The 20,033-nt window shown below is 45.2% G+C and overlaps 1 protein-coding gene across 2 annotated transcripts; it reads right to left on the bottom strand.

Moving 5' to 3' along the window:
• Positions 1-9,429: 9,429 nt before the first annotated feature.
• Positions 9,430-17,974, bottom strand: LOC117724810 (sodium-dependent glucose transporter 1C-like). 2 transcript variants are annotated; one of them, XM_034524733.2, is made up of 4 exons: positions 17,614-17,974; positions 14,365-14,533; positions 13,624-13,740; positions 9,430-12,473 (listed from the first exon to the last, which is right to left on the bottom strand). In XM_034524733.2, exons 2-4 carry the CDS (start codon positions 14,411-14,413, stop codon positions 11,224-11,226), a joined length of 1,416 nt encoding a protein of 471 aa, XP_034380624.1. In that variant the 5' UTR covers positions 14,414-14,533; positions 17,614-17,974; the 3' UTR covers positions 9,430-11,223. The 2 variants fall into 2 exon arrangements, with proteins under 2 accessions (XP_034380624.1, XP_076773246.1); XM_076917131.1 differs by lacking the exon at positions 17,614-17,974 and adding an exon at positions 17,461-17,592.
• Between the last annotated feature and the right edge of the window lie 2,059 nt (positions 17,975-20,033).

Raw genomic sequence — 20,033 nt, 5'->3', positions numbered from 1 at the left:
GAATATACATTACCACTCCAAAACAACATAGTAAGAAATATGGGACCAAACCAGACAAGACCAAAAAAAAAAAAAAAAGCTGGGCAAACTCCAAACTTTGCATCTCCATGTCTGATGTCAAAGCACTATTCAGATCTCCAACTCCTTTCATTCTTGTTGACAGCAACAATTTTTCTTCTGGTCTGGTTCCACTCTCTGTTAGCAGCTTTCCTTGGCAGGTATCCCATGGCTCTAGCATATGTAACATCTTGGAATCTCAAAGGCAACTTCTTGCTCCAGTGTCTGGGATCCACATGTAATCTCCTGGGATCCTCCAAAGGGATTTCTCCATCTCTGCCCTCTGTAGCACTCTGGCTGACTCTACTCCACTGTTGCTGCTGTTATTAGTGGTCATTCCATGGTACTGGCATCTCCAATTGGCCAGAGTCTTCTACTGCAACTAGGATTCACCAATAGCCTCTCATAGGCTTCCTTCTTGGTGCCATGCCTCAACTTCTTTGCACGACCCCTTCAGTCCTGGACCATCAACTGCAACTGAGGCTGCACCTTCACCAGTGACCTTCCCTGGCCCCTCACAAGTCCAAGCCTCGGCTGCTTTCATTGACCCCTTCATGCCTTCAAAACTAGTACCAGCTGGGTGATTCTTACACATTACCAAGTCCAGCTGCAGCATGAAGTGCAACCTTGATTACCTCTGGAACACAGCTTCTTTGTGCTCTCACAAAACACTTTCCAGAAGATTTCACCTCAGTGATGCTGGTCTCAATTACTGCGAACCAGTTGTCCCACTAGTCCCTTCTAGACTCTAAAGCCAAAGCCACATGACAGAAGTTGCCGAGTTCTGCTGCTTGCTGGAGCTGGAACATGTTCTTGTTCTATTACATTATCACCAGCTTTCTGTTATCCAACTCCTAAAATCTACATTTCTACAGAAAAAAACATGGGCAGGTCTATCACAGCAATACCCCACTCCTGGTACCAACTTCTGTCTTAGAGTTTCCATTGCTACAGCCAGAAGTTATGGAAACATTTTCTCAATTGTGGTTCCTTCCTCTCAAATGACTAGCTTGTGTGAAGTTGACATAAAAACTGGCCAGAGCACTACTCCAACATATACAGTTGACAGGCTTTGTAAGAACTAGAAAGGCATTAGCCTGGGAACTAGGCAGTGAGATGCTCCAGTGAGAAGAGGGAGGTTGGCAAAGGCTGTGTGCTGGATAGTTTCATGTCAACATGACACAACCTAAAGTCATCAGAGAGGAGGGTGAAGAGGTCAGCTCAGGAACTTTGGAACACTTGTCCCTCTGGAAGGGAGAGGCTAATTAACATTCCTGGTCAGCTCAGGAACTTTGGAAAAGTCATGGACACTTGGCTCTCCAGAAAGGAGAGACTAATTAACATTCCTCAGACAACAGGGGAGAGAACCAACCTAAGGGTTGGGACACATTCCACAGGATGAACCATTGGCCACCCACAGACAAGGGAAGTCCTTGCCACCTCTTTCCCTAAGACCAATCAGTTTAAAAGTCACACTGTTCTGCCAATCATATTGTCCCTAGTCGCTGTTTCTTTAGTCTACCCCTAAAAGCTGTATAAAAACTGATCAAACGGGCTGCCCAGGATCGCCACTCCACCTTCAGTGTAGGATGACACCAATGCATTGGAACATTAAATTCCTCTTGCTTTTTACATCGATTCTTGGCTCCTTGTGGTTCACTCAGGGAGTCCCTGGTAAGCTAAGGCTCACCAAGAGTCTTACATTCTCACTGATGAGCAAGGAGGCTTCAACTAGAAGTGGTGATGCTGATGTTTTTTGAAGAAGCCAGAGCTTTTCTTTACAGATTCAAACAGAACCATGGAGCCCACAATACGGAAGCATAAGCCAAATAAACCTTTTCCTTCCCAAGTTGCTTTTGTCATGGTGTTTCGTGAAAGCAATAGAAATCCTAACTAAGGCTGCATCCTGACCTGTGAGGTAAATGCCTCCTACTCAACACTGTAGTGCAACAGGCTGCCTACAAACCAGGTCTAAGCTCCCATGTCCTTGTTTGCTGCTCTGACCCACAGGAAGTTGCTTGTGTCAGTATTTGGAATCATCGCTCCAAGAAAATAAAACCATGAAGTCAGAGATCACATTACTTGTTCCCTAGATAGCCCAACACCAAGCAGTACTGTTGTTAGCCTGTGGAAATCACTCCAAATGCTGATAAATGATCACATTAATTAAAGGGTTAAAAAGCACCCACCATATAAAGCAACCATATAAAGAATTGTTATTAGAACTACAGCAGTTCTGCAGGCTGGTTGAGGCTGAGGCCAGATTATAGTGAACAGTAAATGGGGGGATTCAATAACCACCTTAGGTCAGGTCACACAGGGAAACTCAGTGTAAACATAGACCAGCTTAGTGAAGGAAGTATTGGCTTTGAAGCTACATACAGACCTAAACTTGATCTACCTTACCTCCAGGAAAAGCCCCAGCCCTCACATTCTTCTATAAAATAGGGCTAATGACACTTGGCTCCAGAGGTGATTGATGGATGGTTTAACATGGTGCTTGAAAGGTACACGGTGTTCCAAGTGTGGGCAAGGGTTATGACAGCTAAGTGATGACTTACCTGTATTTACACAGCCCCTCCTACCACATAATGGATAGATCAGAAATAAAGGGAAGCTTATGTCTATCTTAGGAAGTACACTTACATAAAAGAATATAATCTTTATTTGAAATGACACATATTTGTAAGTTTATACCCAAAATATGTTTAAAAATAGACCTGAAAGGGATGAGGCTATGAAAAGCCACTACTTTGTAAGATAATTTTAATTTTTAAAAGAAGTTTAAATTCTGTGAGGATGTGCTGTTAAATGAAAATTCCAGTGCTAGTTGTGGGATACCTCCCTTGAGTTGTTGGCCAGGGAGGCCAAAGAGCCCCTGAAATAATACAATTGCCATTACTCCTGGCTTCTCACCAAGTAAAACTTGGTGTTAAGACCCTGTTGCTAACAGCACCATATATTGGTTTCAGGACATAACAAGATAAAACCTGCAATCCCCCTTACTGGCTAGCTTGCATAGTGCCTGAGGTATTTTACAGGCTGCTTGTGAAGAATCACCCATGTTCTTACCTAGCAAGGATCTCTGAATGCTACAGTACTAACTTATAGAGTAATTTTAATCCAGCAACATGGCTACTCTGGCAGAGGATCACATTCAAAGACCTAGGTCTGTGTGATCTGGCTAGAATGACACACCTTTAATCCCTCTGGCTGGAATATCGGCATTTCCTTAAGTGTTTAATCCCAAACAATGAAAGTAAAGTTAGTTTGTAGAAGGAAGCAGCCATGTTTGAAAGTGAGGACTAATTGAAAGGCAGACAAAGTGACCAATCAGAGAAAGTTTTGACAGAATGAAAGAGGCTATTTAAGAGGAGTGCAGAGTGAATCAGGAGGGGAGGGCAGTTCAGTGGAGTTCAGGCAACACAGTAGAGTTCAGTCGAGGTCAGCTCAGACCAGTGCAGTTCAGTGCAGTTCATTTCATGGAATTCAGAGGCACTTTTTCCAAGCAGAGAAATTCAGTGAGAAGCTGAGAGAAGCCAGTTTAATCAGTCAGCTTGGAGAGGAGTTTGAGCCAGAACAGCTGAGTTGAACCAGCCAGCCAGAGTTCAGAAAGAACTAGAAAGGGTGAGCTTATGCAGCAGTAACCTTCCAAGACAACAATTATATCTGGCCTATAAAAGTTACTTTTACACTAACCTACCAAGCAGGCTGTGTCCATTGGTGCAGTAGTGGCAGGACTATTATGGGATAGCCAGTCACTTTCTGCTTGGATTTGAGACCCACTCCACAGGAAGGAATTCATGCCTGGATTATAAACCTGGTCAAATCTCCATGACTAGGATGGTCGCAGGCCCTGGCTGGAAGCACCTACAACTATTGTCTTGCTAAGTGCATATAAATATTTCTCTAAGTTGTCATGTTTATATCCACATGCTGGTACTGCTCCCAACCTTAGTACTAGAAGCTTCTTTTTGCAGAGGGCAGTGGTTAATACAGAGACTCATAACTGGTCAAAGTGCTGTGAACAAGAGGTAGAAAAATGGCTCACTTGTTTCTCTTGCTTAGGACCTGGGTTTGTTTCCCAGCACCCACATGGCAGTTCCCAACCAACTTAACTCCAGGACCAAGGAATCAAGTGCCCTCTTCTGACCTCCAGGCAAACATGAGGTACACATATATGTAAAACACATGAGACCCTACCCATAACAGAGGAGCAGGGACAGTTAATAGCTGCTGGGGGTGGGGGCCACTGGAAAGTTGTCTATGATCCAATCAGAAACTCCACACTCATCACACACCACAACTGCCGATCAGGTACAGGAAGGGCCCTAACTTTAATTGCCAGCACCATAACAAATGTAAGTAAATACAAGCAAATGCATACATCAGCTCAACTGTATATTTCCTTCTGTATTTCTTTCTTTCTCCTTTCTCCTTTCTTTTTCTTTCTTTCACAAGGACTAATTAGCCCAGGCTGGCCTTAACTTGTTATATTGTTATATAGCCCAGGTTGGCCTCAAACTCATAATTCTCTTGCATTAGCCTTCTGAGTGCTACAATTTCAGGCATACATCACTGTGCCTAGCAACATAAAACATTTTTTCAATTAAAAATATAGCAAATTAGGTATATAAAAACTTATGTATAGATATAGTATGGATATGAGCAAAGGTTATACGGTAATTGCCTCAGTGGGGCTGAGGGTCAAAAGACTATTGGGTGTACTAACCTAACATTACAGAGCAACAGGTATACCCTCTTTAGTTTCCTGAGGTATTCTGTCTGACCTTAGCAGCTATAAGAATTATTTAAAACTTTTTAGTATGTATTTAATTAAATACATACTAAAACTTAAAAGAAACTTTAGTTTCTTTAACTAAAAAAGTAAAAATTGGGCTGGAGAGATGGCTCAGCTGTTAAAGGCTAGGCTCACAACCAAAACCGAAAAAAGTAAAAAGTATTTTATAGTTAAAATTCCCTATTTGTGGGCTGGTGAGATGGCTCAGCAGTTAAGAGCACTGACTGCTCTTCAGGAGGTCATGAGTTCAAATCCCAGCAACCACATGGTGGCTCACAATCATTTGTAATGAGATCTGATGCCCTCATATGGGTATTTGAAGACAGCTACAGAATATTTAGGGCCAGAATGAGCAAGGCCCGGAGCAAGCGGGGGGGGGGGGTTGGGGGGGAGGGCACGGGAGAAGGGAAAGTGGAAAATTTCCCTATTTGGACTTCAGGTTTACCTCAGGCACACCCAGTTGTGTGTAGTCCCCTGACCTCTATCATCTGGCCCATGGCTCTCCCTATTGTTCCAAAGAGGCCTGCAGAGGCACCAAGAACATCCACCTTAGGCTCCTCCCCCAACATTCCCCCACCAGTCAGGTCCACCCAGGGCACAGCCAACAGAGATGAGTCACATGTGGTCCCCTGACCTCCATCATCTGGCCTACATCTCATCCTGCTATCCTGAGGAGCCTTTTGGGGCCCCAGGAGCATCTAGCTTAGACCTGTCTACAAACTAATCCCCTACCTGCCAGGTCCACCTGGGGCACAGGCAGCAGAAGTGAGCAATGCCCTGGTCCCTGAGATCCTCTCAGCCTCTCCCTGCCTCCCCAAGCAGTCCTTCAGGCTTCAGGTACATCCAGCCAACACCAGGGACAACCATCTGGCTAAACGACCATGTAAGAACACAATCAACAAGAGCCAGGGCAGTATGGCCCCACTAGAGCCCAGCTCTCCTGCTCCAGTAAGCCCTTGGTTTCCTAACGCTGCCGAGGCGTAAGAAGATGACCTTAAATCCAATCTTATAAAGATGACAGAAGCCGCTAAAGAGGAAATGAATACATCCCTTAAAGAAACAAAAAGGAAAATATAACCAGCCACATGAAGGAAATGAATAAAACTGTCCAAGAACTGAAAATGGAGATAGAAGCAATAAAAAACACACAAATTCAAGGAATCTTGGAGATGGAAAATCCAAGGAAGAGAACAATAGACACATGCATCACCCACAGAATACAAGAGATGGAAGAGAGAATCTCAGCTGTAGAAGATACAATTGAAGAAATCACTAAGGTCACAGAAAATGCTAAATCTAAAAAGTCCATGACACATCTGAGAGATCTGGGACACATAAAAAGACCAAATATAAGAATAATAGGAATAGAAGGAGAAAATTCCCAGCTACAAGGCCCAGAGAATATTTTCAACAAAATCATAGAAGAAAATTTCTCCAACCTAAACAAAGAGATGCCTATAAACATTCAGGAAGTTTACAGAACGCCAAATAGATTGGACCAGAAAAGAAAATCCTCCCACCACATAAATAATCAAAACAGTAAGTATAGAGAACAAAGAATATTAAAAGCTGCTAGGGGGAAAAGCCAAGTAACTTATAAAGGCAGACCTATTAGAATTACACCCTACTTCTCAACAGAGACTCTAAAAACCAGAAGATCCTGGGCAGATATCTTGCAAACTCTAAGAGACCACAGATGTCAGCCCAGCGAATCTTTCAGTCATCTGAATGAAAAAAAAAAAAAAAAACAAGATATTCAATAACAAAACCAAAATTAAACAATATCTATTCACAAATCTAACTCTACAGAAGATACTAGGAGGAAAATTCCAACCCAAGGTGGCTAACTACACCCAAGAAAACACAGGAAATAAATAAATAAATAACCCCACACTAGCAAACCAAAGGAAAGGAAGCACACACTCCAACACCACCACCATCGGATAACAATTAACAATGATTGGTCATTGATGTCTCTCAACAGCAATGGACTCAATTCCCCAATCAAAAGACACAGGCTAACTGTATGGTTGTGAAAACAGGATCCCTCATTCTCCTCCATACAAGAAACATACCTCAGGAACAACAACAGCACATTACCACAGAGTAAAGGATGGGAAAAATGTTTTCCAAGCAAATGGACCCAAGAAGCAAGCTGGAGTAGCTGATATATACTTTAACCAAATTTAATCAAAAGAGATGGGAAAGGGTCAAAGAAAAAATTCCACCAAAATGATGTCTCAATTCTGAACATCTGTGCCCCAAATGCAAGGGGCATATTCATAAAAGAAACATTACTAAAGCTTAAATCACACATTAATAGTGGAAGTCTTCATCACCTCACTCTCACCAGTGGACAGATCATTGAGACAGAAACTAAACAGAAACAATGAAATTTGTTGTGGTCAATATTATTTGAGGATTTCTACCCCACCTTAGATCATTTAGTTCTCAAATAAAAGACACACAGCCTTTATATTTATAATAAGCCTTAAAGCATTAGAGCTGGGCAGATAGCAACCTTCTATGCTACTTTGTCTAGTTCTCTGTCAATAATCCTGAGATATTTACCATGTTCTGCCTGGGCTGCTCCTATACCAACTGGCCATCCCACATGGCCAGGCAGCCACGATCCACCTACTGCATGGTGCCTTCTTTCTTCTTCTCTGTCTCTCTCCTGTCATGGTTCCTGCCTCAGACCCCAAACCCAGGAACCAAAGCTTTGCCTACATCTCTTCTGCCCAGCTACAGGCTGTAAGCATCTTTATTGACCAATTACAGGTAACTGGGGGAGGAGCAAGTGTATACAACAAAGGCTGGTATATGTGAAGCTCTGTTCATCTAGAGCAAGCAGATCTTGGGTTACAGAATTTAACATTTGAATGCAAAGATCATCAGACCAACCCCGTACAGAAACTAAGAAATGTTATAAATCAAATGGACCTGACATATAGCAATAGAACACATCAAACGCAAAAGAATATACCTTTTAAGAACTGCACAAAATCTTCTCCAAAACTGACCAGTGGGGAACTACTTTGAACACAATGGCACAAAAGACAAACTCCTGAACAAAACACCAATAGCTCAGGAACTAAGATCAACAATTAATAAATGGGACCTCATGAAACTGAAAAGCCTCTGTAAAGCAAAGGACACCATCAATGGGACAAAATGGCAGCTTACAGAATGGGAAAGATCTTCACCAACCCTGCATCCAACAGAGGACTAATATTCAAAATATATACACACAGGAAATTAGACACCAACAAACCAAATAACCCAATTTAAAATGGGGTACAGAACTAAACAGAATAATCAACAGAGGAACCTCCTGTTCTAGCCTCATGCCTGGACTAGGGCAGAACCTGTGATTTACTTCAAGCCAGTCAGAGGTAACTGCATCAGGAAGCCGCTCCTGTAAGTACATCACATGCCACACAGCTCCAGGCTGGAGGGATCGGCTGACTAGGAAAGGAGATTTTAAGGGGAGCCCTAGGACCTGGAGAAACATCAACAAGCACACAGAACTGACCAGATGATGGCCAGTAGGAAACAGGAGCTTCAGTCAGCAATAACATTGCCAACAAGCAGGCATCCCCGGAAGATATGTCCAGGCTCCAGCAAAGAGCAAAGCCCTCCCGTCAGTGACCCTCAGTACATACAGTCAAGTCATGAAGAACTGTCTATGTGGTAAATAGAGCTTGATTTGTCTGCAATAAACTTGGCCATTGGTTACTGTGTATGAGAAGATGCTTTCCTAATAGTGTTTCTATCGGAACTCAATTGTTTCCTTCCAGCACAGAAATACATTCCACACTACAATAGCTATATTCTCATTTGTCCATTTACATTTTGGTTTGGGGAATTTCTAATGTGGATTTTCAAGTTCTATGTCAAGATTTGTTTCTGTTGTTGTTGTTGTTTTGGTTGGTTGGTTGGTTGGTTGGTTGGTTTTATACAGACAGGGTTTCTCTGTGTAATAGACCTGGCTGGCCTGGAACTCAATTTGAAGACCAAGCTGGCCTGGAACTGCGTTCTGCCTCTGCCTCCTGAGTGCTGGGATAAAAGATATGCACCACCATCACCCTGCTCGACACCAAGTTCTTATCACCAGGCCTCCCTTCTTGATGCCATCCTCTGCCCTGTAAAGTTAGGTGTTACGGTAGAACGTGTGTTCAGCAAAATAACCGCTGCTTGCCTAATGCCATGCTTAAAACAGCACAAAGCTCACTCCCAGTCTCTAGATAGAGCAACACAATAAAGGAGAGGCCACCATCTCCACTGCCAGCTGGTTCACCCAGCCCCTCCAGTGTTGCCGCATGGGCATATGGGAAACCAATGGGCGGCACTCAAGAAACGTGTTGTGTGGCTGCAGAGATGGCTCAGTGGTTAAGAACACTGCCTGCTCTTTCAGAGGACCTGGGTTCAATTCCCAGCAACCACATGGTAGCTGACAACGTCTGTAACTCCAGTTCCAGAGAAGCTAACCACTTTCCTGACTTCTCCAGGAACCAGGCACCCATGTGGTATACTTATACAGATGCCACAAAACAGTCAACAGTCACACATAGAAAAAAAATTAATCTTTTTTATTTTTATTAGGAAAGTAAGCACTTTTTTTTTTAAAAGAAAACAAATTCTTAAAACTTGGTAAGAGATTTCAAACATATTGCAGTCATGTAGCAATTCATTGTCACTCAGCATAAAACTTGGGAAAAGGTACTCGTCATTTATCAAAGGCTGGCCCAGACTACATTTACCAAAGGCTGGCCCAGACTACAGTCACCAAAGGCTGGCTCAGACTAGCTCTGTCACACTTGTGAAGCTGCACGCCTCATCCCTGACTCCTCGGCCATCCCACTGTCTTTCCATCTTAATTTGGTTTCCAGGTACTTCAAACTCATGGAGTGGTCCTGGAGGGGACATGGGTTCTCTGGTCACCACAAATAGATGACGGCTCATCTGTAAACTAAATTTTTAGCCTGGCTTACAGAATATATGTAATACCCCAACCCAATGAGGGTAAAATCCTACAACAGCAAGGCACAGCCCCAGCCTCTGTTAATGAGGCAGGCTGTGGGCACCAGAGGACCCGTCCATACGGCTGCAGGTTACGCAGTCACTTTAAAACAGCTTCTATAGTTAAAACCTAAGAGCTGGAACTTAGCTCCAAGGTAGAACACTTAACTAGCAAGTGCCAGGCCCTGTGTTAAGTCAACAGCACTGGACAAAAGTAAAAGCTAAGAAAATAATAGAAAATCAACGTGTCCCCAGATGCTCTCTGAATGACACAGACAACAGCATATAAAAATAACCTCTTTTTAAACTGTCAGCAAAAGTACTGAAATGTGATGAACCATTTTACCACTGAACACGAGAGTGACTGGGAAGATGTTTTTGGCTTTTTTTTTTTTTTTTTTTTTTTTTAATATGTGGGAAACAAGAATAGAGTTTATCAGAATACTAAATGACAACTCTTGAGTGTAAGGGACAGGGCATGTTGTAGATCAATGAACTCAGCAGTGCCACTAAATACCACACCTGCCACAAACTCCAGGACTGCACAAGCTCCAGCATGTTCATCAGGCTACCCGTCATTTTTGGTTCACATATTTGAAACAAATGGGCTATTTTAGCAAAAATATTATACAACTTTAAAACTTACACGTTTCACCATGCATGGTGGCACATGCCTCTATCACAAAACTCAGGAGGCAGAGACAGAACGGTGAGTTAGAGGCCAACCTGGCCTACTTAGTAAATTCCAGGCCAGCCTGGACTATAAAGTAAGACTCAAGAAACAAAACAAACACAAACCCTGAAAGTTAAAAATAATCTCACTTGCATTTCTAGAATCACGGGAGATCAAAAATAAACCCGGTTTTTGTCAGAGCTGAACATGCAGTCAGGGAGGAAGCTAGATTCCTAGAAAGCATAGCCTATGTGTCTACTCACAGGAATACATCGTCAGCAGCGTGTTTCAGTTCAACCCTACACAGAGGGGAAAAGAAAGAAAAAGATCCTCCCATCTCCAGAGATGGCCTTTGACAACTCACCCATCAGGGTGTGGACGCACACTCACTGCTCTGCAATCAGCTCGTTCTCCACAGCCTTGACCCCGCACACCACCCAGATCTTCACTTGTCAACGCCTTCTGTAAGGTGGAGACAACAAAACAGTGTCCTAGCGAGAGCCTAGTGCACAAGAACGAATGATAGTTTACAGACTGAGAACTCTAAGCACTTCAATAATTTCAAACCTGCCTGTAAACAGACACAAATTTCAAGTGCCAAAGCATACTGAAAGTCAGCCAGAGATCTGCTCTGAGGTGGTGTCCTCAGGAGCGGCGATCACACAGTAAGTCATTCGGTAACTCGTCCTGAGTGTTGTTCCCGTTTGTCCTGGTGATTCACAAGAGAACTGCTGCTGCTGGCTGACAAAGGCTCAACAATCAGTGCATCTGGAAGGACCTGACCGCAGCCCTCAGCTGTGGGCTCCGGCGTATCTCTAGACATCTCCCCTGCAAACTCCTGTACAGGATCACTCATTTCGACCACTTCAAAATCCATCTCATTCCACTTTTCTGCATCGTCCTCCTCATTCTCTTCCTCACAGTCATGTTGCTCAGAGCTGGAGAGCAAAGCTTTCTGGTCCTCACTCTTCCGTCTTCCTTTGCGCTGGCATTGCAGGGGTAAGGTGGCTAATTTATACATCACAGGGAATAGAACAGCCGTGAATATGGCTGAGCCCAGACCCGTGTACAGAACCACTGGCAGATCCGGGTAGTGTCCCTGAAGAATTCCGATGACTGCAGGAATGGCCATTTCTCCCAGGGAAGCGCCAATTACAAAGAATGCTGCAGATTTCCCAGTTAAGGTGGTGTACTGCTCAATCCAGGAGATGCCGCTGGGAAACGTGGCTGCCATTGAGGCTCCATACACAGAAGTCGCGATCCAGAGACAGAGACGGCTCTTGTTAAAAAGCACCAGAAAGAAAGACGAGGCCAGGCTGCCTATGTTGCTCAGAACGATCATGGTTCCAGGCCGTAAGACCGTCGCAAAGAAGATGGCCAGGCCCCTGCAGGCTGCAAAGGTCCCCCAGAAGATGGAGTTCAAGCCAGCTGCCTCGCTCTCTTCCATGCCGACGTGGGTGGTGGCGAAGGAGAACACGTAAGAGCCATAGGTCACCTCGGCTCCCACATAGAAGAAGAAGAAGAGGAAGAGGAGGCACAGCAGGGCCCAGTGATACTTAGCCCTTCGAGCCCCCTGAGCAGATGCTGCGGACTTTTCCTGCCTTGAATGTTTCTTACAAAACAGACCAAACAGAAAGACAGAGACTACTAAAATGTAGGTGCCGATAGAAGCATATGTCCACAGCAGATTCATGTCATCGGGTACCGCGAACACAGAGTCTGAGGCGGCTTTGGAGGATCGGTTCAGCGCTAGAGAGTTAAAGTCGGACTCGGTGTGATTCTGAGCAGATGCTGCTGTACCCCAGGCCAACTTAGCCAGCAGGGGAGCCAGAAAGGCGCCCAAGGCGAAACTGAAGTGCAAGGCCTGCATGTGTGGGGCTCCTTTGTCCCCCCAAAGAGCCAAGATGAGGACGTTCCCACCTACCAACAAAGGAAATGATTGGAATTAACAATCATTTAGTAAGAGCACTACACTGCTATTTAAGAATAAGAAGGACGCTAACACTACCTAGAACCAATGTGGAAAGAGAAGGCTGCATTTGGGTGCTCTGGCCCACTATCACCAGCAGACTGCATCACAGCATCACCTCCTAACATATAGAATCTATAGGCTGCTAAAACACTGCCCACTAGAGCCAGGCACATTAGCAAAGGCTTTTCATAAAATGTGCTACCACCACACTGGGAGACATACTGATATAACACACCTGTCTACTTACAAGGTTAAAAGAGAGAGAGAGAGAGAGAGAGAGAGAGAGAGAGAGAGAGAGAGAGAGGGATTTTAGCATCAGATAGTGGCCAATCATCAAAGCTGTGTATTTGTGCACCTAGTAGTAACTGTCACGGAAGTCAACACCCAAGGTCCTGATGTACATTACAGCACCAAGCACAGTTGTCAGATTCTGCACCGTCCTGATGGAGACCCTATGAGGTGACGGCCAGAAGCATCCATTCTTTGGCTCTCATAACTTTCAGATAAACACGCATTTCTACTCTGTAACTTCACAACCAAAGGAAGCCTAACGTGTCAAGTATTTCCTCACACTGCCAAATGACATGACAGGAGGAAAGAAAGAGATGGAACGCTGGGGTTGGAGGTGAGCCAACGCCACATTGCTTCATGAAGAGACTCTGCAGCTGGCAAACACGGACTTCCCAGTCAAGGCTTCACTGAGCTCAGAACTCAGCTGGACACTGTGTCTGTTCCTCTGCAGGCCACTATGACTCTATGCTTGCTTTGTGTTCCCAATCATTCCAGCTTCTTACAGTAAGACGGCCAGATTCTATCCTAAAAGAAAAGCCTGCTTATCTGTCCATGGCAAGAACATCCTTCACATTCGGATACTCTAAATCTCCTCTTGCTCGTGGAGAAACATACTTTCGGTTTACTTCACCAGCAAACGCTGGAAAATGGATGTTCTGATTGACGAGAAGAGGTGGCTGGGAGAGTAGCCTGACTAGGTGCCCTGGTCCCAGTCTGACGTTCCTGTGAGACTGTGATGTCATCAGCTGTCCTTTTCCTAGCAGTAGTGTCCCAAACAGCACAGGTGACAATAAATGATTCACTAACCTGTATCCAGAATGCCCATTGAAACCCCGAAGACAGACATCATGACAATCAGTAAGGCTGCTGTCTTGCAGAATGGCATGAGATAAAGACCAACTGTGGTAGCAGAAAGGGACACCCCTGAGAAGAAACAGTAAGAACTCAGCTAAAATACAGCTCTGCTTTGGTAACACAGTATTTACTGAATCATCAGCAACAAGATATTCTTGCTTCCATAGGACTTTTAATAATCAATTGATTTGCCTTTAATCTTGCCAATTGATTGAAAATGGCATGCTAACAGCTCTGCCCTCTTCTCCAGAGTCAGGATCCAAGGTGACAGTCTATGCTCAGCTCTGACAAGGGCAGCAGGACAGAAGTGCACCCTCTATCACTTCCCTACCATCCCGTGTCCCTTCATCTCCAAGCCCAAGTCCACAGAGCCTGGCCAGGTTCCAGGAACTCATTCTGAGCCCTGTGGCCCCAGAAGCCCCGCCCCCATCCCATAAGCAGAGCTTTCTGGTCAGCCAGTGCCTGTGCCTGGAGTGGAGTCTAACTCACAGTAAAGGTCCGAGTTGCTCAGGCTGCCAACACTCACACCCATGGGCCCATCGCGTTCCCAGGGCGATCAGTACAGACTCCCTCCAGCTCCCAGAGTGGATGCCAGCATGCTGCCTGTCTCAGGTATCAACCATCTTCCATATTTAGAGCTGAGTCATAAATTTGTTGACAGAGACAAAGAAGTAAAGAGCAGTGTTTACTTACCCAAAAGTAAAAAATGATTTATACACTCAAAAAGGACTCCTCCAATCATAGAGCCACAGAGATATCCTGAGGCGCGGCCCACAAAAACCAGAGACAGGCTGCTGATGTTTCTGTTCACATTCCGTGCCAAGTCTGGAAAGGTGGGTCCCAGGATAGCAACACTCAGTCCCTACAGTCAAGAACAAGAGAGCTTCGTACCGTTCTTACCATTGCTGGAACACTGACCAAGAAGTAGCTTTCCCACAAGAATAAAATCACAGGGGGGAAGAGGACAGCCTTCTGTAAGGGACTGTAGAACTAAGAGAACATGTACATTATCATCAGTAAAGCCACAGGCTCCCCAGTGGCCTTCTAGTCATAAGCTTTGACACTTTTTCAAAGTTTTTGTTTTGTTTGGAGACTCAAACTTGCTCTGTAGCTCACAACGGCCTCTGTCTGCCTGCCTCCGCCTCCCACCTGCTGGTACTACCAGTGTATCTCAGCACACACAACTTAGAGAACCATTTAAACTTTTTTCTTTTAACTGTTCAGCATTAAACGATACCTTAAAAGACCATTCCATATTACTAATTAATGGGTAACAAAGTAGGAGCTGGGGAGATGGCTCAGTCAGTGAAGTGCTTGTTGCCTGGAAATGAGGACCTGAGTCGGATCCCCACCAATCACACAGAAGGACAGTGTCTTAGTTAGGGATTGTCTTGCTACAGTCAAACACCAGGAAAAGCAGCAAGTTAGGAAGGAGAAGGTTTATCTGACTTATACCTCCAGGTCAGTTCATCTTTGAAGGAAGTCGGGATAGGACAGGAGGCAGAAGCTAAGGCAGGGACCATGGAGGGGTGCTGCTTACTGCCTTGCTCCTCACAGCTTGCTCAGCCTGCTTTCTTATAGAACCCAGGATCACCAGCCCAGGGATGGCTCCACCCACAAAGGGCGGGGCCCTACCCATCAATCACTGATTAAGAAACCGCCCTACAGACAGACCTTGCAGAGGGGTTTTCTCAACTGAGGTTCCCTCCTCTCAGATGACTTTAGCATCTCTCAAGTTGACATAAAACTAACCAGGGCAAGTGACTCCCTGTCACACTGATACACAAACATAACACTGCTAAGCTACCACCTTTCCTGTCTTGTTCATCCCCAGGATCCCACATTAACATCAGCAACACAATATAAAACATTTTACGAACTTTAAAGGCTCCAATCTTTACAAATTCAAACACTTTAAAATCCAGTCTCTCAACTGTGGACTCCTGTGAAATAAAAACTAAATACTTTTTTACTTCAAGAGGGAAAACCCGGGGCACAATTACAATCTTAAGAAAAGTAAAAGCAAACTCTAAATAAAAGTGTAAATAATTCAATGTCCAACTGTCTGGGTTTCACTCATGAGGCTTGCTGCGTTGCTCAGCCTGCTTCCTTATAGAACCCAGGATCACCAGCCCAGGGATGGCTCCACCCACAATGGGCTGGGCCCTCCCCATCAATCACTAAGAAAATGCCCTACAACTGGATCTTCTGGGAGCATTTTTCTCAGTTAAGGTTCTCTCTTTTCAGATGACTCTGGCTTGTGTCCACCTGACATAAAACTAGCCAAGGCACACAGAAACAGCAGTATACGTAGAACCCAGCACTGAAGAACAAGGAAAGAGGTCCCTGTGGCTCACTGGCCAGCTAGTCTGGCTGAATTGGTGAGCTCCAAACTCACTGAGAGGCCCTGTTAAATAAGGTGGAGGGCAATTGAGCAAGACACCTCTGGCCTCTACACACACCATCTGCACAAAAATCAAGAACATGACAAACTAGTCTCAAAAATCTATACTTACATTTTCAAATATGCTATATGCATAAATAAGATAAAAACTTAATTGTTGAAGTTTTAAATTACCAAGAACCAAATTATGATTTTTTTACATTAAGATGCCAATATTTCTGGCACACATAGAGTTGTTTCTTTGAACTGTGTATCTAATGCTGACAACAAGTAATCTGAATGTTCCTATATCTTTAGTTTTTCTCCCATTCCAAAGCTATCAGGAAACATGAGCTTTCATAGCGAAACAAATATAACACAGACAGAATGATTTTAACAAGAAGATGTTACACAATGTACTGGCAAGAACTGAGGACCTCCATTTTCGCTGAAATTCCTAAAAACCTTTAAGGAAATGTTTCTAAGTCATTTTAATTTTGAGAACCATGGATTGTGGGCTGGGGATACAGCTCGGTGAGAGCCTAGCATGAAGGCACGAAGTCCTTGGGTCAATCCCCCATATGTGATAGAGGAAAAAAAAAAAGCCTGATTGCACTATTCTGCTCCAAACCAAGAGTGTGTTCCCTGCCCAAGCACCAGCAACCAGGACAAAGACGGGGCGCACACAGAACCACAGCATGTTCAGATTTTCCTTCAAAGCACTCGCGAACCTGACACACAGTAAGCAGCTCCATTATCTACCGTGCTTTCTTGTTCCTCTACTTCCCCATCAAAATAGTTTAGTTTTAAGAAACCGAGGCTCCAATTCTGAGGGACCAGAAGGGACTCTTGTCAAAGGTTTAGCCCTCATCACGCTCGAGTCAAAAAAAAAAAAAAAAAAAAAAAAAAGATCAATTTAGGCCAGTGGTTCACAGCTATCCCAGCACTCAGGAGGCAGGGGCAGATAGATCTCTATGAAAATTTGAAGCCCTCCTGATCTACACAATGAGTGCCAGCCATCTGGTCTACAATAGGGAGTTCCGGGTCAGCAGTTGGTGATACACTGTCTTTAAGGTGTTTTAGTTCTTGCACTTGAGTGAAGAGAAAATCATTTAAGGATTTAAAAGCTGGATTTAAACAGGGCTGTGAACAGTGTAAGCAACATGTCCTTGCTACTATCATTTAACCAGAAATGTCACTTTGTTCTCTGGGCCTATTTTCCTATCTGGGAAATAAAGCAGTTGGTTGGATTTGGTGAGCCCCCCCACCCCCCCCGGAAAGAGCTCAAAGCAGCTTTTCTGTGATCAATTTGGAGCTTCAGTGGGTGGGTGAAGGGGAGCAGGCTCCCCATCCTGTATCTCCCCGTTTCCCCGAGGAAGCTTAGTTTGCTCGTGTTGGAAACATACTGTGTCCATTTTGCTAGATGACAAAACTGAGACCCAGGAGGATTAACCAATATACACCAAGGGTCACGCTCAGCGCAGGGCATTAGGGAGACCACGTTCCCTGCAGGACGCCTGCTCCAGCCTCGGCCTGGAGGGTTTGGGCCCAGCTCTCACCAGCCCCAGGAAGGCGGCACACAGCACCACGGTGGTGAACCAGCGCAGCACGCTCTGGGCACGGCCTTTCCGCACCGAGGCCACGGTTTCGGACTCATCCCCTGCGCCCGGGCCGGCTGGGAGGAGCCGCTGCCCTCCGGCCCCACCGAACTCCAGCTCCAACTCCAGCGTGGCGGCTCCACCCGCCGTGCTCCGTGCACCCGGCCTCAGGTGTGCAGGGCGGTGTCCGGCCCCGCCCTCGTCCCAGAATCACCCCGGGTGCCAACTCCGCCGGGAGCAGCCCGCGCGCGAGCGAGACCCGGGAGAGAGGCCTCGCACCGCGCAGGCGCGGGGCCGGCAGCCCTCCCGGTAGCAGAGCGCCTGCACGGATCACGTTCCGGAAATAAGGCCGCTCGCCAACCAGGGGGCTTCCTCAAACCGGAAGTTGATGTGGTTGCCTTGGGAATCGGACTTCCTGGCCCCGGTGAGGAATCTCAGTTAGGTGAGGCGGGGAGTTTCGGGGCTGGGGAACCGAAGGCAAAGATGTAGGAGCTGCAACCCTCGCACAAGGCGAGCCAAACGGTAAGAAGTCGCAAAACGCTGGAAGAGAACCGGCCTAGAACTGCAAGACGGCAACTTCCGCAGGCTCCTGGGTTACCTGGAAACCCGAAGGTCTTGTCCCTTCATGATTTACAAACCCTTTGCCCTTGCTCCTTAGACCTACTGGAATGTTGAACGTCAGCTTCTCGCCCCACAGAAAGTTGTGGATCCTTACGTGTAAGCTCACACGTGAAATATCTCAGTTAATTTACACAACACTCAGAATCCCACCGCCTTCCCATCTATAAATAGGAATATTAGGTTAGAGTAACAACTTCCCAAAGGCCAGACAGCAAATCGATGCAGTCCTTTCCTGAATAGTGAAACCATAGCTAAAGAAAGAAATCTGGGTCAGAACGAGTTGCACGCACTTTGCCCATACTTATTTTAACCTGTAGGCAGCAGTTCCATTGTTGATTGGACCTGAACATCAGTTTGTGTTTGCCAAATGGCTATGCCAGCTGAAAAAGGAAGCCCATGTTCTTATGTGACTACAGATTTGACCGCCTGGACCATAGCCTCAAATATCACCACATTTTATTCTTTCTGAAGTTCTTTTCCACTTACATTTCTGTCTCCGATACCCACTCCTACTTAAAGACTCCCAAGCTACTACAAAACTTGGTCTTGTTACCTGTAAACCATCTTTCCACCATCAGTCATATGATCGTAAACTTCATCCCTGTTTATCTCAGAAATGTTTCTTAAATTGGCTTTCATCTCCTCTCTATTCCTACTACGCCTGTCTTCATTTCTTGCTTAGACTATGTCAGAAGTTTTCTGATTGGTTTCAAAGTTTGTGCTTTGAAATTTTCAGTGGGACCTATAGAACACAAAAAAATTAAGGGCATGTTAAAGTGAGAGTCACTCTGCCTGCTACAATACCAACGAGGCAAGATGTCCCCTGGGTGCATGGTGGTATAAGTGTCGTGGAGGTAACTAACCACTTCCTGCTCGGTTTTGAGACCTACTTCACAGGAAGGAACTCTAGCCTGGTACTATATAAATCTGTTCAAAGCCCATGGCTGGGGAGATCATAGGACCCAGGACGGAACCTACTTCTGATTTGCTGAATACATGTGTTTTCAAACTGCCTTCTAAAGACTTATATTTACACCCCTACATAAGTGTTACTCTTGGCCTTTGTTTCTGCAGTGGGTAGAAGTCACCACAAAAACCTCATAACTGGTCAAAGTGCTGAGAATGAGACTGTTGAGTCCTAAATGGGACATAGCAATGCCCTTACTTCCAGGCTGAGTACCAGGAAACAACAAGGAAGTGAGGTTTCAAATGGCCGATTCAGTAAAGGGTAATGCCTCTGTGTCCCACAAAGTGGCTGTTGAGTAGATATTTTTTAAATGGCTGCTGGTCAAACCGACTACCTAAGCTGCAGCATCTCTGCCTAGCTCAGCCACCATGTTTTCTGTGGCCAGAGGCCCCATGCACACTGCAGCTAGAAACGGCCAGCCAGAAACACCAGCCCTGCTACCCATGAGACGCCAGCGTGGGAGATGGCTCTGCCAATCTTCCACGCTGTCTCCACAAGGCTGGGCATTGCCCAGACCATCCTGCCAACCACTCGGGCTCGGTACAAACAAGACTCTAAGACACTCTAATGCTTAGATTATCCAAAGGCTTTATATATTTGGTAATGATCAATAACAAGATGCCCATACAATAAGAGGTGTAATCCAATACCCAACCTAGATATACAAACTACCTTTGACTGCCAGAGACACCTGAACATCTGCCTCCATGTTCCCCTCTCTTGTCTCTCTCCCTCTCTTAGCTCCTCCTCTTCCTTCTCCTTTCTCTTCTTCCTCTTCTTACTCCTCCCACCT

The sequence above is a fragment of the Arvicanthis niloticus genome, chromosome 20, assembly GCF_011762505.2.
Source record: "Arvicanthis niloticus isolate mArvNil1 chromosome 20, mArvNil1.pat.X, whole genome shotgun sequence".
Lineage (NCBI taxonomy): Eukaryota > Metazoa > Chordata > Mammalia > Rodentia > Muridae > Arvicanthis > Arvicanthis niloticus.
The sequence above is the reverse complement of the archived record's forward strand: the minus strand, read 5'-3'. Positions and strand labels throughout refer to the sequence as shown.

What these genes read in the sequence shown, in the direction of transcription:
- LOC117724810 (XM_076917131.1), bottom strand. An exon ending in AAATCATTTTTTACTTTTGG is followed by an intron (nt 13,741 to 14,364) that starts GTAAGTAAACAC and finishes GTTTCTTCTCAG; the next exon opens with GGGTGTCCCTTTCTGCTACC. An exon ending in AATGGGCATTCTGGATACAG is followed by an intron (nt 12,474 to 13,623) that starts GTTAGTGAATCA and finishes CTTTGTTGGTAG; the next exon opens with GTGGGAACGTCCTCATCTTG.